The sequence below is a fragment of the Trichosurus vulpecula genome, chromosome 5 (genome assembly GCF_011100635.1).
Source record: "Trichosurus vulpecula isolate mTriVul1 chromosome 5, mTriVul1.pri, whole genome shotgun sequence".
In the NCBI taxonomy this organism is placed as follows: Eukaryota; Metazoa; Chordata; class Mammalia; order Diprotodontia; family Phalangeridae; genus Trichosurus; species Trichosurus vulpecula.
In genome coordinates this window covers 254,109,690-254,136,087 of record NC_050577.1, presented here as the reverse complement: position 1 = coordinate 254,136,087, position 26,398 = coordinate 254,109,690, and the positions used below count along the sequence as shown (strand labels likewise).

General features: G+C 39.7%; 2 protein-coding genes across 2 annotated transcripts in view; one reads left to right on the top strand and one right to left on the bottom strand.

Moving 5' to 3' along the window:
- Positions 1-2,556: 2,556 nt before the first annotated feature.
- Positions 2,557-26,120, bottom strand: TMBIM4 (transmembrane BAX inhibitor motif containing 4). The gene is made up of 7 exons (XM_036759279.1): positions 25,926-26,120; positions 19,359-19,467; positions 15,281-15,386; positions 13,355-13,388; positions 12,195-12,312; positions 9,903-9,948; positions 2,557-3,469 (listed from the first exon to the last, which is right to left on the bottom strand). The coding sequence occupies exons 1-7, from the start codon at positions 26,020-26,022 to the stop codon at positions 3,263-3,265; spliced, it is 717 nt and encodes a 238-aa protein (XP_036615174.1). The 5' UTR covers positions 26,023-26,120; the 3' UTR covers positions 2,557-3,262.
- IRAK3 (interleukin 1 receptor associated kinase 3) overlaps positions 11,507-26,398 on the top strand; it is a 121,893-nt gene continuing 107,001 nt past the window's right edge. Inside the window, exon 1 of the mRNA XM_036759277.1 lies at positions 11,507-11,589. The gene's annotated coding sequence lies outside the window, so the exon portion shown is untranslated. The remainder of the gene's footprint in view (positions 11,590-26,398) is intronic.

The following is a 26,398-nucleotide window of genomic DNA, read 5'->3' as shown; positions in this document are numbered from 1 at the left end:
TCAAGGAGCTTACAGTCTAATGTTCAAGGTAGGACAGGGCTTCTTGACAGTGACATGGTAACCAGGAGAGAAAGAGAAGATGAGGAAGCCAGCTGTATCCCTGAACCACAACCATACTGCAGGGACAGTAAACCTGCTAGAGTATGGAAAGAGACAGTAAACCTGCTAGAGAAGGTATTAGTTCTCCATCTGTCGAGAACCACAGTGGTGAAACCTCCACCTCTACCTCCTACTTTGTACTGGCTCTCACTGGGGCTAATGCCCATTCCTTTTTTTCTCTTAGTCTGTTCACTTTGTGTATCAGCCAAGTATTCTAAAAAAGAAACCATTTTCTCTAAGATGATATTCAGTGTGGGTAGAGTGAAAGCCTATGAGGGTGGGGAGAGAGGACAAGAAAAGGGGGGGAAAAAAAGGGGGAGGAGGAGGGAGGAGGGAAGGGAGAGAGGGAAGGAGGACAGAAGGAAAGGGAAGGGAAAGGAGGGAAGGAGAGGGAAGAAGGGAGGGAGAGAGGGAGAGGAGGAAAGAGGGAAGGCAGAGAGAGATCCCTCATTTGGTTCAACCCAAACCAAAATGATTTTACTGCCCAGTATTATTACTCTTCCTAACCCCCCAAAAGGGGGTAAGATACGTGAATCCATACTGGTCAAAAAGAATGAGCTAAGCAGTACTATATTAGCTAATATATTTGGTGAGCAGGAGGAAGCTTCCTGCAATACAGTGGCTTTGAGCAATTGTATCCCATTGCTCTGCCCTTAACAGATAAAAAGAAAGGAACCATATCCTTTGCTCCCCCACTCCCCAGGAGTAGAGCTAAAGGCTAGGACTAAAGGAAAAGCCATGATTAGGGAAGACTTGAAGGAAGGAATAGCAAGAGTCACACAACTAGTAAGTGACCCTAAAGAGGGAATAGTTTTCCTACTAAACCAAACATCTCCACACCCCAGCCACTGTTTCTTAGAGTAATACTTCACAATTTGAAAACAGAGAATAGAGAATGGAAGGAATCTTCCATTCACGGTACTGGGGATGGAGTAGAAATTGAAGGGAGTCTTATTTCGTGCCACAGCAGCCCTTGTGACTCATCATCAGGCAGCAATGGTTCCAACACCCTAGCAATGATAATAAAGGGACCCACAGTAGGCACTAATCTTGGTACCACTTATTACTGTATGAGAATCTTCCAACATGGCAAAGTGGAATTCATAGCTAATAACCAAAGAAAACGGAACCACTCTAAACTATGTTTACCTTTGCCAACACATAAGTTTGATTGGTGATACTAAAAACGATAAAGTTGCAATGAACCCCGCCAGTTTATGGTGCCAAGCATCTGATTAGTCACATATTAAATGATACAATCATAGTCAGATGTGAAGCATTTCACCATTCACAGTGGCAAATGGCATAGGCCAAGAGAGGTATAAACAGAATGCCTTAAGTGTCTATCCAGAAGTGTTTTATATGGTTTTGACCAAGTTGAAAGAAATTGCTGAAGTTTTGGGAAGACTTACAAATACTGTGGTCATAGCACCATCCTACTGCAATGATTCTCTACATCAGACCACCAAGGATGCTGGAACTATCACTGATCTCAGTGTATTCTGAATCATCATTGACTCAACTGCTGGTGCTATTGCTTTTGGCTTAAAAGGTTGGTGCCAAAAGAAATGTGTTGATCTTTAACCTCGGAGGTGACGCTTCACTTTCGATGTCTCCTTCCTGGGCACGTTGAAAGCGGCATCTTTGAAGTCAAGCCCACAGCTGGGGATATCCTCTTGGGTGCAGAGGACTTTCATGACCATATGGTCAACCATTTCATTATTGACTTCAAGTGCAAGCACAGGAAGGCCATCAGTAAGGACAAAAGTGTTTACTGCTGCCTTCACAGCCCATGCTAGTACTGAGATTAACTCCCTCTGTGACGGTATTGACTCCTATACCTCTATCCTCTTTGCCCATTTGAAGAGCTGAATGATTGACCCCTTCTGAGGCACACGGGATGAAAAAGGCCCTAAGATAAGTTACAGGCCGAAGACGTTGTTCTGGTGAGTGGTTGCACTCGCATCCCCAAGATCCAGAAACCTTTGCAAGATTTCAATGGCAAGGAGCTGAGTAGGAAGATAAGGCTTTGTTCATAGTGTATATATGCGTATATACATTTTTGTTGTTCAGTCATGTCCAACTTTTCACGCCAGGCCCTTCTATCCTCCGCAACCACCTAAAGTCTGTCCAAATTCATGTTCATTGTTTCCATGACGCCATCTCACCCTCTGCAGTTCCCCTTTCCTTTTCCCTTCAAACTTTCCCAACAATCTTTTTCCAATGAGTCCTCATTGGCTTAAATATCCCTACTTTAGAACTGACAAAACCGAGGCCCTGAAAGGTGAAAGGACTTATCTATGGTCCTCCTGACAATAAGTAGAGTCAGAACTCAGAACCATGCCTTCTAACTCCTAGTTCTGGGTTCTTCCTACTACGTGACATTGTCTAAGAGACACTAAGTTAACCTGCTGTGTGCACTTGGCACAGCATTCCCAAATAAAACCACAAAGAACATTTTTCTGCCTACATTTTGAAATGCAGGTTGTTTAATAGCATATGCATATCCTACATACATGAACATGTTCTGAATTTAAAGTTAAACCTATACAGCATTTAAATATTTGTAATTGTTTATACTTTATCTTAAAATAGATCTTTTATTACAATACTGAATATTCTGAAAGTGTCAGTTGCACAGCTCCAAAATGTTCAATTAAATACTTTCTTTCTGATTAAGATTAATGGAACTAAGCCTTCAAAATATAATGCAAATCAAATAAAAACTTTCAAAATAGTACTTAAGGAGAAATATAAAAAATAAAATCACTCTACAAAGAAAGCCTTAATTTTATATTATGTATTCATGATTCAATTCTCAATTGCAAACTATCAACCTATGGCAAATTTAGAGCAGGAAAAAAAATGACAAGATTTTTAATGCCTCATTACTGAAATGAAAGTCAACATAAAACCTTAATTAAGAATTTCCTTGGTTGCAAAACCTAATTCTAGTCTTTACAAAGAATAAATATTGTTAGAGCTATTAAATTTAAACATTTTGATGGAGAATCCAAAATCAAATGGAGAGCAATATGAAACATTATTCTAAGTTCTAAATCAAAAATCTGGTAGCAGGTAGATATGAAAAAATAGTAAAGCTTCAATCTCACCATCTATATTCCAAGCCTCATTATTTAATCAAACATTTTATTGTCCTCAATCACTTTTTATTAAATGCTTCTAATAAACGCAATAGGTGCAGGAACAGATTAATAATATCCAAGTAGAGGTTGATGGCGGCCAATATATACTCTTCAGGGGACAGTTTATGCATCAGTAGGTGAGTGTCATAAATGATGAATCCACAGAACAGAAGAGCTCCCATTGCAGAAAAGATGACCTCCACCAATTCATTATTATAGAAGAACTATAGATTGAAAAAGAATATATGTAGGTTAACAATTGAGAAAAGTATTTCTAGGAGACCGTAAGTTACCTGTTATAATTAGCAGCTATTTATTTTTAAATAATCACTAGTAGCAAATAATAACATGACTTTAAAAACAAAGTGTTACAAGCACATAAATTCTGAATAAAGTACTCAAAATGTATTAGTTCATGCTATACCACAATAAGTAATAGTATAATAGTATATGATAACATTTATAATTAACTTGTTTTTTTGTCTGAGATTTGGCAAAGCCACCTAGAATTCTATAGCAGCATCTCAAATGTATTTCTTATTCTAAAAGTCTGTAATTTTGCCTCTGTGGGTACTCCTTTCAATAGATGCCAATCACAACCCCTACGTAGTGGTCTTTGAGATGGACTCTGGTTGAAAAATTTACCACCTTGCAAACAACCTGGTGATGAACTTCTTCAACTTAGCTCAGATGGTCTTCTGATAATGCACCTATTTCATCATTAAACCCATACTTGAAGCCTTCCCAGTTTGTTAGAATTTATATTCTATCAGCATAGTCTTCAAGAACCCAGTCACCTCTAAATCAATGAGATATTTGAAAACTTTTTCAAAACTGAAATAATTTACTTTTGCATCCTAAATTTTTTCCTTTGAAAGTTGACAATCCAATTCAAGATTTGCTAAAAGATGTTAAAGGACTTCATTATCTATGATTCTATTAACTCATTCCCCCATTCATTTATAAAACATACACTGAGTACCTACAATGTGAAAAGTCCTATGCTAGGTGTTTTGGAGGTAGATAATACAAAAATAAATAAGATAATCTCTTATTCTCAAGATGCTTAAGATCTAGTAGGGAAAATAGGTATAAAAATAATCATACCAGAAGACCACATGTGATGAATGTTTCTAAGGGAGGTTCAGACAAGTATATAAAGGTTTGGTGTGGGTCTAATCAGAGAAAGCCTCCTGGAAGGGGCGCATGTGAACTGGACCTTTAAGGGTGGTCAAGAGATGTGAAGGGCAAGGTTTCCAGGTAGAGAAAATGGCAGGAATAAAGATACAGAAGTGGGAAAATAAGTTGTGCTCAGGGACCCATGGGTCTCTAGTTAGGGGAGAACATAAGTATACACAGTGAAGAAGTAGAATATAAAATAGAAAGCTAAACTGAGATCAGATAAAGGGCAATGAATAACAAGGTGACAGGTTGTACTTAATTTGGTGGACACCGGGAAGCCAAGGAAGGTTTCAGAACAGTAGAGTGACATAAACAAAATGATGCTATGGAGAGACTAATCTAGCTATGGCATATATTAATGAATTGTATCGAGGAGACACCAGAAATAGGGAGACCAATTAAGAAACTATTACAATCATCCAGGAAGATTTAATCAGGGCACAAATCAAGGTGGCAGTGAAATGAATAGATAAAATGCATCCAAAGTGCAATGAGAAATTTGAGGAGGGAAAGGGATTTTAATCAGGTAGGAATATCATATGGTGGGTGGTCAGTAGAAGGGTATCTATCTCAGGCTTGGGGAAAGGTGTATCCAAAGGCATAGAAACCAAAGAAGCCAAGATGAGCACGGGAAAAGAGTTCAGTTTGAAATATGTTGAATGCACAGTGCTGTTAGGATGTGAAGAATTGAAAATACGGAACTAGAGTATAGGGGTGAAGTCGAAGGCAGAGATGGAGACATAAGCAGTTAGCTAAACAGAAAGTGACAGAAGCAGGGAAGTGGAACGAAGTCTGAATGAGGGTGGGGACAGTGGAAACACGGAAAGATCTGAGAGCTACAAAGAATGAAAGGACAAGATGTAATGGTAAGGGAAAGGGAGGCACATTTTGGAGACTGAGTAATAATTAGGAAAACTGTGACACTGTGAGGTGATATGACCCTCTGAAGGGCTAGGAGGAGGGTCAGAAAGATGGGGGGATGGGATATTTCTCTGTTGTTATACAGTTGTTGTATAGGTATTTTCCTACTGTACCTACTCAACCTGGAGGTCAAGGAAATCAACCTCCTCCCTATAGATGGGTCATCAAAAAGTTTGATAGGGAAGAGGCAGCTCAGCATGACTTAGAGTCAAGAAGACCAAAGTTCCCATCTGACTTCAGATGCTTACTGGCTGTGAGACCCTGGGAAAGTCACTTAAACTGTCCTGTCTTCAGTATACTCCTCAGTAAAATGGGGATAATAGTGGTGCTGTGTTTCACTGTGTGACTGTTGCCACCACACAATCGCTGCACCCTGAGGGGTTTTTTCCCAGTCCAAAAATTGGTTTGTGACCTTTCATTGAGTAATCATCGCATGGTATAATTTATTTGTCACACTGCTTAAAAGGTAAACAGAGCACAATGAATTCGCCAGTGGCATACGGACACACATTTCTCTCACGTATTGTGAGCTGCGAGCCCAGAATTCTCAGTGCGTGTGCATCATCAGTATATTTCCGAAAGCCGACTTGCATGGTTTGTTTAGAGCGCTACAGTACTAACGGTATTGTCACTCAACCCAATGAAGAGCCATAGGTGAAAGGGGAGCTGGCGGGCAGGTGAAGCTGCCACGAGTAAGTCACAGTGATATGGTAAGGCTTGCATCTTCCTAATTTTAATGTATATTCACAAGTATTCCGTGCATCCTATCCTTGCACCAAAAACAGTTTAGTAATAAATGATTTTCAAGTAATACTGGCACAATCTTAAAAAAAAAACCAAAACCCAAACAAAACTTCACATAGTGGTCGTACCCCACTTTTTGGCAAAAATCTGACATAAAATCTGCAATGATTATGCGGTGAGATGCAGTACTCACTTCACAGCCTTCACAAACCTTTAAAAGTTCTATGTATGTATATGTTAGCTATTATTATTTCTTGGCAAATGCTTATTCTTTGCATGTCTATTATCTTGGGTTTCCCAATCTGCTGAGGATTAGATCAAAGCTAAACTGGCAACTTGTTGATAGGGTCAAAGGTGGAGTCAGCAGAAAGTGCTAACTTTGAACAGAAGGAGAAAGACAGTCAGCTGGGGACTTGCTAAAAGTAGGAAGGAAAGGCAGGCTTAAAAAAAGGAATGGGGCGGCCCAGGTTCTAGATGCATCACCTTCAGAGATGAGGTATCTCTGGTGTCAGTCTAGGGCAGCAGGTACAGAAGTTAAACTTTTCCTAAAGGGTAGAGTAAGGTCAACAATTAGCTAATGAATAAAGCAAACCAACAAGGCAGAGAATGAATAAGTCAAAGCTCAATTAGGACTTCTAGAGGCCAGATCCACTGAGACCTCCAGGAAGATAAAAGAGGTTATTGCTAGGTCAATACACCGAGGAAACAAAGACGAAAAAATCCTTGGAGGCTAAATGAGGAAATGCTTTTCTCAGGTACAGGGCAGAGATGAGGGTAGAACTCAATAGCCACAGAGACAAAGAGAAGGGTATCTGCAAAGCTCTTGCAGAGTGCCTGGTAATTAAGAGAAGGGTGACCAGGGATGGCTGAAGACTTCCAGAACTTTGTATTAAAAGCCTCCAGCCTGCTATAAATATCCTTTGTAGAGGATTTATGGAAAAGAACAAAGATAAGAATCACAAAGAATGAGAAGTGCATGAGCTGGGATCTCTAGAAATACCTACAGTAATAAGACCACAAATCTATTCAGGTAGATATAGCACAGATATTTCCCTGTCGCGATTAGTGATGAAGACTGATAAAAACACATTAGGACCCTAAGAAAGAGATATGTGCTGATTGCAGGGGCAACAGGGAAGGGAAAACGTTGAAAACCTATATTCCATTCCACAGGGAATCCAGTGAGGGAAAGCTGGCCTAAGAGCAATGAGGACAAGAAACCAGTAGGGGGAGTTGACAAAATAAGTCAGTGATGAACAGAAAATTCTGTTCTTGGTCCTCCTCGCTTCACAATCTCTTCCCAGGCAATTTAACCCCACCTACAGTTTCGATGGATGACTCCCAAATCTACAAATGTCTCTGCACAGGAGACTCACATTTCAGACTGCATAAAAGACCTCTCCCTCTGAATATTCTGAGGCCAAAATTCAACATGTCCAAAATTGTGATTATGTTTTTCTTTCAATGTTTTATTAATGCATTTTATCCTTACATCATAATTATTTCTCACAGGAAAATTTTTCCTTTCCTCTGTCTATACTGAACATTTCCTTTGTAATGTGGAAAAAAACAGGCAAGTAAAACACCAGATGTAGTGACCACACTTATACCTCACTGCTCTGCCATAAAGGGGATGTTTCATTAGCTATTCTCTGAGACTGTCACTATTTTTTTCTATTACTAAGAATCTGGCTTAAATGACATTTTCATTCTTTTTTATTCTCTACTGCCATCCTCTTCTCATTTGAAGTTCACATGGTCCAAATTTATGATCCAATCTAGACCCTGGTGACCTCTATCTACTGACCCCCCAGGTCATTCTCCCTTCTTACTCAGTTTCTAGTTTCATCTTTCTCTACCACACCTCCAGCCCATATAATGGGGTAAAACATAAATGTTAATATTCTAATACCTTAACCTCCCAGCTCCTCAATTTACTCAACTCCTATAACTTACTGATCAAACACCAGCTACACATATGGACAGTCACCCCTTTGAGCCAACCATTACCTATAGGTGGCTTTACTTCCAGGATCGAGAACTTTGAAATTATTTACCTAGTCAAAATCACCTATATTTCTATCCCTTCCTCAACCTTCCTCCTCCTGAAACTATTCTTCATCCTTTTATGATCTCTGATCCCTCCATTCTTCTCAGCACTTTGTCAGGCCAGGACCCCAGCTTAGGCTACACTCTCCCCTCTTTCCCAACATCAACCCTCTGGTGAACCAATTCAGCTCTGCCCCATCCGCTATTCTTAAATCTCTTGCTCATTCGTTCTATTACTGCTCACATTATGCCAAATCCTATCCCCACGTCACTCCCATAATTTGCCTCTTCTGCTCCTACTTACATGCTGCTGAATTCAAATGGAAGAAGTCATGCAACTATGATGGAGTCCACTACAGATTTATACATCTAATCTCAATTGAGCCCTCACTGCATTAAGGCAATCCTTTTACTTCTCCCTATATCGTATCTCACTCTTTACAACAGTTGTATCAAACCTTGCCCACTCTCTTGAAATCTCCCACATCATCCCCTTCTCCTTCCACCCTCTCAGGTGGGGCCCTTGTTTCATACTGCACCAAGAAAAGCAAGATCCTTCGCCAGAAGTTCATTCTCCTTCCCTCACCTCACCACTTGTGACATCCTATGCTTTCTCTTAGGTCTCCTTCTCTCTCCACACTTTCACTCTTGGTGATTTCCTCAGATTCCATGGGAGTAATTATTATCTCCACGTAGGTGACTTCCAGTCCTGACCTCTCTCCTGAACTCCAATTCCATTTCGCCAACTGCCTACTAGTCATTTCAAATGGGTTCCCAACATAGCAAAAATGGACTTCTCAGTGTCATCCATAACTCCTTATTCCACACACACAATCAGCTGCTAAATCCTGCTTTCCCACATCCGCACCATCTCTTGCATCCTTCTCCTCTCTCCTCAAACCACCATTCCATTTCAGGCACCTGTCACCTCCCTCCTGGACTGGTGAAATCATCTCCTATTTGGTCCCTTGTTTTTAGCTTTCCCCCAGTGGAATCCATCCTCCACACAGCTACAGAATGATTTTCCAAAAGCACTGGCCTGACCATGTCACCTCCCTACTCAATAAACTCTAGAATTAAATATAAACTTCTCTATTAGGCATTTGAAACTCTCCATAACCCAGCCCCTTTCTATCTAGAACCAAGTATGTCAATACTGTATTATCTCAGTTGAATTATTACCAATGTATAATAATAATAATAGTATTCTATATAGTGTTTTAAGGTTTGCAAAGCACTTTACGACTATTATGTCATTTCATCTTCACAATAACCCTACAGCTTGAGTACTGTTATCATCCCCATTTTACAGATGAGGAAGCAGGCAGACAGAGGTTAAATGACCTTCACAGAACCAGTAAGTGTCTGAGGCTAGATCTGAATACAGGGCTTTGTGCTCTATCAACTGTACCACAGGCTTTCTGTATAAAGGCATTTAGCACACCATATCAATTGAGACTTTAACAAAAGTGAACATAACACATTCTAATATTTTAATAAATAGCATATTTCATACTAATTTATCACTCAAATTATTTTCTTGTAATTAAAATAAATTATTTCGGTTATATAGTAATAGTAATGGTTAACATGAGGACTTGATTTTTCTAAAGAGATTACTAAAGCACTATTAATCACTGAAGTATTCCAGATTATTCTAAGTAGTATGTATTGTTTTATTAATATGTTTTGATACTCATGATTAACTTGTAATGACCTTTTAGGAATTATTTTTAGACTCACTGTGATAAAACAACTTACCCTCAAAAATCCTGACAAGAGCAAAATAAACAAAAAGGCAAAGAGCCTGTAAAAATAAAAGCATTAGTAGGTTAGACTATATTTTCAAAATATGATTTCTAGACACATTTTCTTCAAGATTCAGCAGTCACATTTTAAAAATATTTGATTTCTACCAAAGAATCATTTAACAATGTATAAAATCATATTCTTACATCAATATTAAAATTCTATTTTTATATTCAATACAGGTTTGTTAAATACCTACTACTTCCAAGGATACTGAAGATGGAGGCAGCTTTGAGATACATGACTTCTGGCAGCAAAGAAGAGATGATGTGGACTTGAAAGAAAGCCAGCCCTGGCAATGGAATGTTGAACTACAGAGAGGAACAGACTGTGGGAACTCTGCTAAGCAAGAACCAAGGGATTGTGGGAGGGGGGCGGGGCCATGGGGCTCCCTAAAGGCTCTGAGAAAGGACTTCAAGGCCTGGCAGTGTCAGAAGGATGAGTATGTGTTCACTACACGTATGCCTCCCTCCGTTATCTTCTAGGTTTGATTCCCCTTTTCCCATGGATGCTGTGCCCACGTGAACCTGGAAGACTGGAAGGTGACCTGAACAGTATTAAGGAAGGTCAGCAGAAGGGTGGGATTTGTTCTGTTTTATACACAGTTAGTCTGAGATGCCTATGGGACATCCAGTGCTATATGTCCAACAGGAAGTTTGCAAGGATGGAGCTAGAGTCTGGGGCTGGATACAGAGGATGACAACAACAATGGTAAGAATATGGACCTTTAAGGTCTGTAAAGTGCTTTATAAATATCTCATGTCATCCTCACCATCACCTTGGGAGGGCAGCGCTATTACAGCACTCTTTTTTACAGCATGCTTAGAGATAGTAAGGAAAGAATTAGGAAGGGAGAGACTAAGGATTAGAGAGGAAAGAACATTTAGACAGCAAAGGCAATCTGCTAGAGAAGACATGGGCCCTGAGGAGGGGTTGCCTTTGGTAGGAAGGGCTACCTCTTCATTGGAGCCTGAAAGAAATGAGGAAATGGCAGGGAATGACGTCAAGAGGTTGCAACATAAGAAGGTAGGAAAAAGAAGGAAATCTTGGGAAATGGTCTTGATTTCTTCAATAGGTATAAAGCAAGGACCTCGGCTGAGAGAGTGAAATAAAAAGTTTGGAACAGTTGTGAAGAGGGAAACAGAATTAGTCAGAAAAAGAGTAAGATTGCCTGGTTGCAGTGAGGGCCCAAATGAAATTAAATAATCAACCAACAAGTATTTACTAAGTGACTTTTATAAGCTGGGCAATATAAATTTGTGGTGGACCCAGTAAACATAACTGAGTGCCCTCCTCCAGCTTCTTCCACCAGCACTACAAGGAGAAGGGAAGATGAAAGATAGTGGAATTAATTCTGGGCTGGGGTTGGTCAAGAATACAGGACAAGTGAGCAAGAGACTTGAGAGTTTAAGAACAGTACAGAACTAAAATAGTTCACTAAAGGGTTAAGATTAGAAAGAAAAGGGAAAGTAGCCAGAACAGCCTGTGGCAAGGCCAGGCAAAGTACAAGGGGATACTTTAGATAAGAATCAAATCAAACTCCATTTAAATGAAAACTACAGAAGCAGCTTTCCCAGCAAAGTCAAACCAGGGAAATGCCTATCCACCCGTGGAATAAGATGCCTTACCATAAACTGAGGTAAGCCCATAAAAGTTCATTGTTCTAAATGGTGATGAAACATAATAAGGAAAAATGAAAAAGTTTTTTTTTCTTTTTTTGGTTCAATTTTGTAAAGAAGCTAGCTAATCAGCTGCTGTTTAGGTAATTTGCTTTTAAAACCTAACCAACTAAATTAACTAGCTTGCTTTCTGTACCATAACAGAAATCTTGTGGTTGGTCCCAATTGCTTTTGTTTTGTCTAGCCTTCTAATAAAGCTGATTACCCTTAGCAAACAAGACTTTTCAGACCTCCGACTTTCCTCTTTCCTCTAAAAAGAAAAATAGAAACTCAAACATCAAAGGTACTTCCCTCCATTTTAGCTCTCATCTCTACCCAGCCACCAGAATCAGGGCAAATTCTCTAATGTCATTTTCTGCCACACTCTAATCTGGAAAAATAGGGTCTGATCCCCAAACATAAAAGTACATTATCCTCCTGATAATGCTTTCTTTCCTCTATTGGTAGGGAATATCCAGAGCTTTCAGTATAAAAAATTCAAATATGTTTCCCACTATTGCTTATGGAATGCACTAACAAAAAAGAAAGAAAAAGCATATATTTTATAGTTGAGAATAAAACCTACCCGGCTCCGAATTTGCTGAAATCTCTCTTGGATTGTAAAGTGTATAGAGTCAAACCAAGAAATACTGCAGTAGTCAACATAAAAGCTTGCAGAACAACATACACATCATAGAAAGTCACTGTAAAATAAAAACATTGATTTGTTCGTTGAACAATGCACATAAAATATACTAACTACAGAATAGGCCTAGCTGGAATTTAACAGAAAGAAAAGCTCCACAGCACCCCCCATCCCTCCATGCTCCATTTTGCACTTGTCAAATGATAGCCAAAATGAAGAGGCTCCTCACGCTGCCTTGAACACAGACATACTCGCACAGATACTACTGTGCACCCACAGAAACCAACTGGGCTGCCTGACGTTTTACTAGAGGAGCAATAGTATAATATGAAATGAAATGTTTTGTACCAAAAAACATATAAAAGTTAATTCTGTTATTCAGGGATTAATTATCCATGTTTACTCTTTAGCCTTCTTCAATTAGATGAAATATAGTCATTTCTCTACTAATTTGTATAGTCATTGGAGAGTAAAGGAAGTGAAATGGAAGCCTGTCACTTGTTACTTATTAATAACAGTGGGGGAAAAAAATTAAAGAAAACTGAGAAGAAACCTGTGCTCTCTTGTAAGTGGGTTCTTTATCCCTACCCCACCTACCCCTTCATTTTCTACTATCAAAAATTAAAAATTCATACATGGGCAGTAGGAAGATAGAATTTTGAATCTAATTTCTATGGTCTTAAAACAAAACTTCTTCCTCAAGCCACCATGAGTGAGATCTAGCATGAAATATTATTTTTTTTAATGTTGTGAAAAACACAAGGTCCGAGATTAAAATCGTTATGTTACCTGTCTTCCTAACAGCCTTCTAATTTAATTCAAGGGATAGGTAGGAATTACCTTAATTTTACAGATGTGGAAATACATAGGAAATAGAGTACTCTGATCCCTTTGATTTCCTGATATTCTTCATGGCCTCTAGATAAATCGAATTTGCTGTTTAAAGTGTATGATTAGCCTTTGATTCATTTTATTCCAGTATGTTTTACTTTACCAAGAATTTATTAAGCATCTATGTAGAAAATGCTAAAGTTTAGCCAAGAGAATTTGTTACTACTAAAAAGATTCCTTTAATATTGTATAGAATAATTATAGTTTACCTGCTACAGCAACACTCAAAGATTCCAAAAGTGTCTATGAAAAATAAAAAGTTGTAAATTACATAAATGCATGCAAAGTTTATCTAGTTTGCTGAAATAATGCTTGGTAAGGAATTCAAAGTAATTTTGGTCTAATTTATTCTAAGAGTGGGCTTCAAGGAACCAGAAAAGGGTTTTGGTTTGTTATGTCTATCATCCTGAAAACAAAAGATCATCAGATTAAAAGAAATTTAGATTCTAATTCTAGTTAAGTCACTTATTAACTTTATGTAATTTGCATAAAAATGGGGAATGACAAAATACACTAAAAAAATTCACATGGTATGCCTCCCCTTTCTCCTTCCCTTTAATTTATACCTTCCTTTTTTCTTTCATCTTCTTATGACATTAGCCATTGTACCTCATGGAAAGAATGTTCCTCATAAAAGCTCTAGCCAGAAATTGTAGCCATAGCAAGCCTTGGAGCATCCTGTTGGTAAGGGGATGCTCTTGGACTCCAGAATGGGGTCAGTAATTGGGTTCTGGTAATAGACACAGAGCCAAAGATAATACTGCCACTTTCTACTTTGACGTAGATGGCTACCTCAAATGGCTGGGAGTAACAATTAAACTGAAAAAGTAACTGGGCACCACAATTTCAATGCTACTATGGCTACAGATGATTTTACAGATAAGGAAATTGAGGCAAACTGATTAAGTGATTTGCCCAGGGTCACCCAGCTAGTGGGTGTCTGAGGCTAGATTTGAACTCAGTCTGATTCCAGGCCTAATGCTCTATCCACTGCCCCTGGAGCTGGAAGGACCCTTAGGAATAATTTAGTTCAACCTCTTTTTTCAATAGAGGAGAAAACTTAGGTACAGTGAAGTGACTTAGCCAAGACCACACAGTTAGTAAGTATTACTTGGACAGAGGCCTTGAAAACATTTAAGTGCAATATTCTTTACACCAATTATTACATCATTGTTTTTAGTGGAAAATCTATTTGTAGTTTCAAAACAGCTGGCTGAGCTTAACTGTGGAGCACAATTCTTCATAAACTGGTGACTTATGCATAACACTTTCTAAGTTTTGAGGTACACTTATGCACAACATTGCTCATTCCATTCCTTTACTGTTATTTTTATAAATGAGAAAATTAAGGCCCAGGGAGGTTATGAGACTTGCCCAAGATCACGCAGGGAGTAAATTTCCAAGGCAGAATTTGAACCCATGTCCTATGATTTCCAGAGCCAGCCCTTTTTCCACTGTACCACTCTACTTCCCATGGTTAGGTACTTAAACAACTTTTCAGTTCAAAACTGAGAAACTAACTTAGGTTTGTACTAAGACTAAAGGAGAAAAAAAAAATAACAAAGCAAAATCTAAACCCAGTGCTTAGGACTTGATATATACTGTCAGATGAATTTTTATCTTAAACTGTAGTACTCCTTCCTGACCATCACCTCAAAATGAATTTTTAAGAATTTTTTTCTCCACATAAGAGATACACAACCCTCCAACCATGTTTTTGCAAAGGCACATCATCTCAGCAAAATGATTTTTGAAAAAGAGAAATTACTGAGAAATGGAGAGCCCTGAAAAGCCAACCAGAAAAATCTGGGCTCGAATTTATGTGGGAAAATCTGAGAGATCATACAGACCTACTCCCGCAACTGAAGGCCAAAAGAGTTCAACTGCTTTTTTATGCATCCTGTCAGTGGCAGAGCCCAGTCTCCTAATGCCCAGGCCAGTGTTCTTTCTCATACCACATAAAAAGCTAAGTAAAGTGACCTACTAAAATACCAACAATTCTGGAGCCAAGAAAAGAGACAGAAGAATTCATTTTTTCTCCTAATGGTATATTTGAAAATCAGACTAAAGGAAGACAATTTTTAAAAAAAATCAAACTACTTATTCAAAAGAAGAAAAGGTACAAAAATACTCACAAATCCAAAGAGCAGGTAAAAGTTAATAGGATGTTTATGCCTGTATAACATCAATGCCAGAATCAAACCAAAAGATCCGAGGAGAGACACCAACATCAAAGCAGGGCTATATACAAGAAAGAAAATATTTTCAATTAAAGGCATTGAAATTTTATATCAAATTAATCACGTTGTTATTAAACACATCTATAATTTAAGAATGTCTTTACTCAAGAACCTACTACACCCTAATGACAAACTCTTAACAAAGGACCATAGATCTAGAGTTGCTAGGAGGGATATTGAAGGACATGTAAATCTCACCCTCTTCTGACACCGATAATGAAACTGAGGCCCAAAGGGTTGATCATACAGGTAATGAGAGCAAGGATTTAAAGTCAGGTCTTAGGACTGCACTCTTAGTAGCCACATGTTTTCCTAGAAAACTATCTTTTTATCTCTATAGCTTAACCAAAAAATCCAAAGACCTGCCCCCTTGTTAGCCAGGGGAGCACTGACTGTAAGACCTGTAAATGTTTAGGAATACAGAGCAAATGGGCTCCCCTTTACCCTTTTGCAGCCTTAAATGACAAGAGATAAAAACTGCAATCAGTGAAACAAGTTAACATTCTGGGAGAGTAGAGTCTGAACCTTAAGTCTGTAGTCAAGGCTTTTTTCTGCTGCTGTGTAAGAGCAGGCACAGAGAGACAAACTTGTGACATGTCACACAACTGCCAGTATATTGCATGTTTCAATTTTGATGACTAGACCAATTCGCAATCTCCCAAATGTGCCCATTTTCCCAAAGCCTTTCCAACATTTGTGATTTTCCCTTCTTATCATTTTTGCCAATTTGATGGGTATGAGGCAGAACACAAGAGTTGCTTTAATTTGCATTTTCTCTAATTATTAGTGATTTGTAGTATTTTTTCATGTGGCTGTTGATAACTGGGTATTCTTCTGAGGACTACCTATTCACATCCCTTGACAATTTATTAACTGATAAGTGGCTCTTATTCCTACAAATGTGAATCAATTTCTTAAATATCTTGGAAATGAGACCTTTTCCAGAGATACCTATCACAAAGATTTTTTTCCCCAGTCAACTGTTTCCCTTCTAATTTTACCTGTACCATTTCTGTGGATGATGTCCTGGGTATAGAAGAGGGATTCCTTATCAATAGTGAGGTGCTACACAGATGTCATTATGCTTGTTACATTCAACTCCCAAAACCTTAGAGGGCCTCTTCTATGAGATTCATGGTTATACAAAAATTAATTCCTAAGAATAGACCATCTAGCCCACAGACTGGAGAATGGCTAAAGGAAATGAGGAATGTGATAAATATAGAGAAGCATGGAAAGATCTATATAAACTGATAGAGTGAAGGAAACAGTCGAAAATCCAATATATACAATTACACCTATGTAAATAGAAAGAACCGTAAACAAAATGAAAAGTGAATTACAAATAACAAGCATCACCTGAAAGAAGAAATGAGAAGATATTCTCATCCACACCCCACTATTATGATATAGCACTGCACATATTTGCGTGTTTTTACAATGTATTGGTCAGTTTTGCTTATTTTTTCCCTTTTTTATTTTGTCTTTAAAAAATAAGGTATTTCTAAAATGAGGCGGATCTCTGGGAGGGGAAAACGAAGACAACCTCAGAAAAATGTTAGTGTTGTATCCTTGCTCCTTCAACAGATTGGCCCCTTGGTCATCCCTACTCTTTTCACTTGTTTTAAACCTCTCCCTTTCTACTGGCTCCTTCCCTTTTGCCATATAAACATGGACTAATCTTCCCCATCCTGAAAAAAAAGTATTACTTGATCCTTCCATCCCTGCTAAATATAGTCCTATATCTCTTCTGCCCCTTGTGGCTAAACTCCTTGATAAGGCCATGTATAACAGGTACTTCGAATTTCTCTACTCTCACTCTCTTAAACCCTTACAATCTGGCTTCTTATCTCATCATTCCACCAAAATTGCTCTCTCCAAAGTTACCAAAGATCTCTTAGTTGCCAACTCCTGCAGCCTGCCACTGTTGATCACTCTCCCCTCCTTGACACTTTGTTCTCGCTAGGTTTTTGGGGCAGCTCCCTCTCCTGGAACTTCTCCTATTTCTTTCTGTTTCCTTTGCTGGATCCTCCTCCAGATCACATTCTCTAGCCATAGGTGTCCCTCAGGGTTCTGTCCTGTGCCCCTTTCTCTTCTCCTGCTATACTATTTCACTTAGTGATATATCAGCTTCCATGGATTTAAATACCACATCTATACTGATGATTCTCAAATCTACCTATCTTGCCCCAAACTCTGCTGACCTCCAATCTTACATCTCCAGCTGCCCTTCAGTTTTCAGCATTGATTTTCACAAGAGTTTGAATTACAAATTTTCTCCCCATTTCTACCCTCCCCCCCCCACTCCAAGATGGCATATATTCTGGTTGCCGTGTTCCCCAGTCAGCCCTCCCTTCTGTCACCCCACTCCCCTCCCATCCCCTTTTCCCTTCCTTTCTTGTAGGGCAAGATAAATTTCTACGCCCCATTGCCTGTGTATCTTATTTTCTAGTTGCACACAAAAACTTTTTTTTGTTGTTTTTGAACATGTTTTTAAAACTTTGAGTTCCAAATTCCAGCTGCCCTTCAGACATCAAAAACTGGATGTCCAGCAGACACCTTAAACTCAACATGTCCAAAATTGAACTCATCTTTTCCACAAAAACCTTCTCGCCTTCTAATATCACCATGAGTCCAGAGCAGCATTTTTAAAACTGTGGGTGAGTGGAAAAAGTTTAAGCCCTGCTCTAGAGGGCAACACCATGCTCTGAGTCCCTCAGGCTCGCACCTCAGAAGTCACCCTGGATTCCTCACTCCCTCCCACCCCTCATATCCAACCTGTTACCAAGGCCTGTCGATTTCACTTTTGCAATATCTCTCAAATACAGTACCACCTCTGTAGTACAGGTCCTCATCACCTCACATGTGGATTATTACAATAGCCTGGTGGTGGGTCTGCCTGCCTCAAGTCTCTCCCCATTCCAATCCAACTTCCATTCAGTCACTTTTCTTAACGTACAAATCTGATCCTATCATTCCCTTCTACTCGCTACTCACTCTAGTGCAGGCCTGCTCTAGTGGCTTCCCACTGCCTCCAGCTGTTATACGAAGCCCTTCATAACCTAGCCCCCTCCTACCTTTCTAATCTTCTTACAACTTACTCAGGGCCACATACACTTTGATCCACTGATACTATCCTCCTGGATGTTCCACGAACAAAATACTCCAGTTTTCTCTGGCAATCTCTCACATCTGGAATTTCTCCCTCATCTCAGCCTCATGGCTTCCTTTAAGTCCCAACTAAAATTCCATCTTCTATAGGAAGCCTTTCCCAACCCCTCTTAATTCTAGTACTGCCTCTCTTTTAATTACTTCCTACTCATCCTGTATATAGTTTGTACATATCTGTTTGCTTATTATCTCCCCAATGAGGCTGTAAACTCCTTGAGGGCAAGGACTGTCTTTTGACTCTTTTTGTATCTATAGTGCTTAGCATAGTGCCAGGCAAATAGAAGGCACTTAATAAATGTTTGTTGATTGGCTAAAAGTATAAATTATTTAGTTCTTTAATCATAATATTAGAGATCGATAAAAAAAAAATACATTAAAGCAACTGCTGGAGTCACTGACTTCTATCCCAGGAATCCTTCCCTCAGAAGAGAACTCATATAAATTAACAGCAAGTTCTAGTTCAGTTCTGTGATGATAGGTTGGACATTAATGGTAAGTTCAGGTTACTGTGACATTTTACTTAGTGTTAATAGTTACTCATTATGAGCTATAAAATAACATTTTCCTCAGTCGCTAACTAAAAATAATTTCAATCTAAAAATGTGTGGTGATCCTTCTTCACTAGTGTAGCAGCAAACATTATTAGGCCAAAAAAACAAAAGACACGACCAAAACCCAACTCTAATGTATTAGGTGATCAAGCTAACCTCTAGAGCCAAATTTAGATTGGAATAGAGCATAGCTTCCTTCCCTATTCATGATGATGCTTTAAAAGCCTGAAAATGGTTCAAGGGTACCTTACCTTTTAGATATAAAGATCTGTATGCTATTAAAGTACATAAAAGTTGCTGATGTCACAGTAGTTAAGAGAACTTGAAGAAAAACAATGCTGTAGACTTTACGCAGAAAACCTGTGAAAGAAAACAAATTTTTTACTTACCTAAGCATAGAACAACATTTGTTTTAGAAAACTGAATCTCATCAAATCTATTTTCAGTAGTTATGATCCAATTACTTTGGTAGTTTATAACTGACCAAATTCTTGAATGTCAAATTTCAAAATGGATTAGATTCTAATTGACATATAAATCTCCAAGAAGCTTCAGCTTTGAAAAACAAAACAAAAACTCCAACTCTTTTAGGGTCAAGAATATCATCATTTTCACCCCAAAAATTATTTCCCATTTGCAAATGGCATCCAGAACAGGCAAGTGGGTGTGGCTGGCCTGGGGCTCTCTTGTTCTCTGCGGGTCACAGGCTTTACTCCAGCCCACTGAGGCCTGTGGCTGCTATCCCCACCAACTCTTCTAAGCTTCCACTTTCTCCTCTGCTTTTTGCCTTCCTTTCTTTTTTCTTGTACTTTCCATGTCCTGATTATTCTCTCATGCTTTTTGGCAGTTCTTTCTTTAAAAAAATTTTTTTTTGGAGGGGGAAGGCAGGGCAATTGGGGCTAAGTGACTTGCCCAAGGTCACACAGCTCATAAGCATGTCAAGCGTCTGAGGCCGCATTTGAACTCAGGTCCTCCTGACTCTAGGACCGGTGCTCTACTCACTGTGCCACCTAGCTGCCCCAGGAACTTCTTTTTTCTAAACAGAGCCCAGTCTTTGAAGATTTTGTCAGACAGAGGGCTCCTTTTCTTCTAGTCAAGGAAACAACCAGTCACCAAAGGTATAATTTTCATGTCTTTACCTTTGGACTGCTAGGTGTATATTGTTTTCCGCTTCATAGCCCCCAGTGAATTTCTTTTTGCTTACTAGATCCAGAACAATGGTGGATAATGGAAAGAGCCAAAGGCTGGGCTGTGTGTAAGGAAGGATTGACTGTATTGTGACTGACTCCTGACCTCAACTTCTGTTCAATCATTGAGAGGGACCTCGTTAGCCCTCCACTCCTGGGTTTTTCTAGCTTTCTTGTTCTCCTGAAGCTGGCTCATTTTCCTACCATCAAATTCAAAGGAGCTGGACTCTTTGTCTCAGCTTACCATTAATCTATGCTTCAGTTTCTTCTTCTATAAAAGGGGCCAATAGTAATTGTATCCCTCAGGATACTGTACAAGAATGAGAAAAATATGTGTGAAAAGTCTCTAAACTTTCAAGTGCTATACAAGCGGCTTATTAATGTTGATTTGTAGCTTTTGGCTTTCAGTATGCTAGAAACTGTTCTCCTTCGTTTTATTTTCAGAAAAGGGTACCTAACAGGTGGGGATGGGTTACGGCTTTCTGGGCTGAGCTCATTTAGCAAAGCATCTGCTGTAGAGTGTACTGCTTTGCACTTATCTTTACAGCAGTGCAAAAAGTCATGCTGGTGAAATCAGCTGTCGGTGAAGATGAGGAAAAACTGACAACCTTCCTTATTGCTCATAAATTATGGTATACAAAGACAACAGAATATTATCACCCTGTAAGAAAAGACAAAAGGGAAGGTTTCCGGGAAACCCAAAAAGTCTTTATGAACTGACATAAAATGAGCAGAACTACAACAATTTATACAGCAACAACATGGTAAAGAAAAACGATTCTGAGAGACTTAACCACTGATCACTGCAATGATCTCCAGAGGTCTGAAGATAAAGCATGCTCCCCACCTCCTGTCAGAGGGGTGGTAGATTCATGGTACGAAAGTGGACATGGCAAATGTATAGATTTGTTTTTCTCGGTTAGACTATATTATTTGTTACAGGGACTGTGCCTGCCTTCATTTGCCTAGGAGAAAGTGGAAGATTTTAGGGGGAGAGGGAAGCAAGCTAATAGGAATGCCCCCCCACAAAAAAAAAAAGAAAAGAGAAAAGGGAGTCTTTAAAGCCTTTTAAAAAATGCATAGATGAGAACAGAAGGAAGTTCATAAATAAGCAGGGCAGCCTCAAAAGTTATATGTTGAAATACATATATGTAGCAATAAAGATTTTTGTTTTCACATTAAAAACAAAAACAACCAAACCATTGCTTATTGCTTTCTGATGGCAATGCTATGTCCCAACAGTAAATAAAATAGCATTACTTACAGCTTAAAGCAAGCTAAGCACCCAAACAAGGGACTGAGAGAAGAATTGTTAGTGCCTAATTTTGAAAGCAATTTTCTATGGGAAAAACAACATCATCAACACATGTTTGAGGGCCTACCAGGCCCTGAGCCTGAGCCTAAAGTTAACAGAACAATGAGAACGCCTCTCCTTATTCCAGGGAAATCGGAGAGGAAAAAACATCAGTTTTAAGTTTTTTACACAACTTTAAGAAATGTATACTAGCCAAGCACACTCAAAAGGCCATTCTATATTCTAACATGACAAGTAAATTATGTTTAATTGACATTGTTGCTAGTATACTTATTTCAGATGAGATTTATGAGACAAGTAATTTTCACACATTTCTACTTTGTAGTTCATTAAGGCCTCTTATGTCTGTCCTACGGTCTTACTATAATACAACTAACACCTGTTATATCTGGCATCCTCAGAAATTTACGTAGTTTTCTTCTCCACTGTCCTTTGTATGTATGTTTCGCGCCTCTTTTCCTAATAGTTCTCCCAGGTTTCTGTGTATTCCTTTCTATTAATCTTTTGTTCTTTGGTGAATTGAAATAAAAAATTGAGTTTTCTAGTATGTGGAAAATTGGTTTTCCAGAGATAATACCTGTGAAATAAATTTCTAAGTGCTTGAATTTTATTGTAACTTTCAAAAAGCCAGAATGCTTTCTAAAATGAAATGGATGTCTCTCTTGAATGGAACTGACTCTGGAAATAGAGGATCTGAGCTCCATTCCCATTTCCAACATTTCTTATCTACATCGATGCTTCTGTAAATCTATAGCCTATGTCCTCTAGGAAGTAACTTAACAGCACATATGAAAAAGCAACCTTATATTACTGGTGGGGGGAGGGGGACGGGGGGGACGGGACACTGTTTTATTAGTTTCCTATATTTCCCTTAGCGTAAAGTGTCCTCATTTCTCCAAATTTTCCCAGAGCACTAATTGCCTAGATCTCTCCTTTGTCCAGAAAGACTGCATTTTCTCAGTTTGTAATAGGACATAAGTGCTTGTCTTTTGCTATACCTTCCCTGTACACAGTAGATGCTTATTAAAATATCTGCTAAAGAACGCTGCCAATCAGAGGGGGAAAGACACAGGAAGAGAAGAGTAGCGATTAGGCAGACGATCGGCAACTCCAGCTGATCTTCTACTGAGGATTAATAGAAAAACAAGGACAAGACTTACACGGGCATCTGGAACAGAGTTAAATGGGAAAGTCAAAAGTTTTTTAGGTCTCTTGATGGCACAGAAAAGAGCTTTTAACAGGGAAAAGAACCAAAGGCTTGAAGAGTACACATGATGCAGTGTCAGCGTGAGGACAAGTAGACAGAAGGGAGTGCCCTTATTGACTGCAGATAATTATAGAAAGAAACTTTATCTAAAAGCTGAGAAAAACAAAAGCAGAAAAAGGAGACAACAGACAAGGGAAGAAGAAAATAAATTAGGAAGAGAATAGTAGAGAGCAGAATGGGTGTCCAGAGTTATGAGTGGTAGCAGTAGCATAGGAGAAATTCAAAGTGATTGGCAAGTACTAGACAACTTGACCAAATACTGTTTGCACAGCCTTTACAGATATCATCTTGATTAATCGGAAGAGGAGAGAGCTACTGGCAAACAAAATAAAGTCGGCATGGGGGCAAACAGAAATCTCTTAGGGTTCTCAGAATGCAACAGTGGTGATGGGTCCTCTACTCCTACAAAGGTGGGAATTCTCTGACACAGCAGAGATGTAAAGTAAACCTATCTCACCTGAGAAACAGCTAGCTCCGGCTTGAACTAGAAATCCTGGAATCCAGAGTCAGGTCTTTCACTAATTAGCTCCCTGACCTTAATCACATTTTTAAAGCTCTCTAAACCTCAATTTCTTAATCTGTAAAATGATGTGACTGAGCTAGATTATCTCTAAGACCTCTTCCATTTCTAAAATTGCATGACTTGATGTTTCTTCTCTGCTTCCCTTCCCCAGGAGCCCTTGAGGGCATTTTTGTGCCATAAACAAACACCAATCACAGGGTAGGAGGGGAGCTTCAGACAGCCTCTCCCTCATAGCCCTAGACTATCCAATAATTCTGTTACCGGAGAGAACATTAACATTTGTAATGATTATCCCAATGCCTTGAGAAAAGTTTAAATTGGGATCATAGATCTAGACACAGAAAAGACTGAAGAAGCCATTTAACTCCTCCTAAGGAAACTGAAGCCCAAGGAGGTTAAATAATTTCCCAGGGTCACAGAAGAAGGAAACATCAGAACCTCTGCTAGTTCCACTAACCCAAGTTGCTTCCAGTGAGTTCAGTAGCCTACAAAAAAGAAACCGTTCTCCAAATCCCAAAACCCACTTCATAGGGGAGGCAGGTGGTTCAGTGGGAAAATCCCTGATTTAGAGCCAAAAGACCTGTCCTGGAATCCTGATTCTGCCCCAGGTCCCAACTCTGTGACCTGGGTTCCTTCTATCACCAAAATCTCTCCTCCTAATCTTGTCTCCAGTCTTCAAATAATTCAACATACAAACATGTCAGCAATTTTTGCATTCCCCTCCAAAACCAAAACCTTCCCACCTTTAAAATTCAAATAAGTCTGTGAAAGATTCCCTCTGCACATATGTTCCAGATATGCCACTAGCTCTTAGTCATCGCCACAACTTTTCCTACTGTGAAGAAGATGAATAGTTAAGGATAAACACTAGGATCTCTTGGCTAATACACCACAGAGCAAATTTAATTTAAAGCCTTCAACAAGCTCATCTTCATTTCCCAGTATGCTACAACACAAATCTCTGAGGAAAGAGGCCTTTAACTACTATGATTCAGGAATCTGATTAACTCTGTCAGTTAGAGAGGGGTTAAGTGGGATAGAGGTGAAAAAAAAATCTAAGAACTTCTTTCCTGAGAGATTAATTTAACTATGTCAAGCAGTGTGAGATGGTAGAGGGTTGGCCTTGAAGCTAGGAAGACCTGGGTTCAAATGCTACTTCTGTCATTGCCTGGGGTGAGAAAGCAATGGAAACCATCCCGGATTTAGAAAATTGTATTGTTTTTATTCAGCCATGTGACCCCTTTTGGAGTTTTCTTGGCAAAGGTACTGCAGTGGTTTGCCATTTCGTTCTCCAGTTCAGTTTACAGATGAGGAAAATGAGGCAAACAGAGTTAAGTGACTTGCTCAGGGTCACACAACTAGTAAGTGTCCTAGCCAGATTTGAGCTTCAGGCCCAGTACTCTATCCAATGTGCCACCTAGACACTTGGGACCAAGGTTACGGCAATGACTTAGTGGGGGAAATCCAACAAGTTGCTTTCCGTCGCTCTGTCTCAGTTTCCTATCTTTCAAAAGCGAGGGTTAGTCCCTAGGTCCGGGTTCTTAATCCCTTTTTTTTTCTTTTTGGTCGTGGATCTTTTCTTCAGTCTGATGAAGCCTAGGGGTGCAATTCTCTGAATTCACCAAATACATAGAATTACAAAAGAAACAAATAACATCGAAATAGTTATCAAATGTAAGTGTACGCACATACATGTACAAAACTGTACTCACGCATATATACGAGTATGGATGCACACATGTACATGTATTTGTGTATATACATGTGCACACAGACATATAGAGGTATATACAAAACATGTGTGCACATATACAGGCATATATACATACATGTGAGTATGCATCTAAAGGCGTACTTATAAATATACAGACTAAAACACACATGTATTGTAGATATACCCGTAAGGTAAATGCATCTACGTATGCAGCTATACATATATAGATCGTAAACATTACGTGCAGCGCAGTGTCTGGCACACAGTAGGCGTTTCATAAATGTTTACTGATCGACTAATTGCCAAACGCTGGGGATACAAAATGAGGCAAAAGACTGTCCCCGGGGAAGACAACACGCAAACGATTGTGTATATTCACTATAAACAAATGAGAAATAACCCAGAGAGGGAAAGCGCCGGAACGAAAGGGGGTGTGGGTAAGGCTTCCACCACTAATCAATATTCACTAATCGCCTACTTTGTGCCGGCACAGAGCTAAGCGCGGGGGGCACAAAGAAAGGTAAAAAGTCAATCCCCGCCCTCAAGGCGCTTACAGTCTAATAGGGGAAGACAACTTCCTAAAGCAACTCTATTGGGACAGGCAATTAATTAGAGATAAGTAACAGAGGGCAGGCACTAGCATGGGGAGGGGGCAGAGTAGGACTCGCGGGAAGCGAAAGCGGAGAGTGGAGGGCACTGGCGGAGAAACAAGCCAAGGCCGGAATTCCGCCTCCTCTCCCCTCCCCCTAGCCCCTCCCCCCTTGGCCCCTCCCCCTCCGCCTCGGGGCGCAGCCGGGGGTCACCGCTCGTACCCATTCGGATGTGGACGCTTGCAGAAGCCACGCTAGTGCCGTAGTTGAAGTCATCCTCGAGGGATAAGCGAGAGTAGCTGGGCTCCGGGGTGGCCATGGCGGCGGCGGCGGCGGCAGCGGCAGCACTGACGGGGAGACAGCTCGGCCCCGCCCGGCACTTCCCCCCGGCCCCGCCCACTCTGGGGCTTACCGGGGCCCAACGGCTCCCTTCCCACTTCCGACTTCCGGGTAAAAGCAATCGAACCTCGAGCAGCGTCGAAGCCCTGGCCAATCTAGCCCCAAGGTAATCGATTTCTCCTTCCCTCAGACGCCCTCCTGCTGAAGTCTATCCTCTGCCTCTCAGGAGGCAGGACCCTCGGCCTTTCCTAAGGGACTTAACCTTAACCAGTTGTTTAAAATCAAAAAGAGAAACAGTTTTGTAGGCACCAAGGTGGTACAATGGATAGAGCTGGATTTAGAGTCAGACCTAAGTT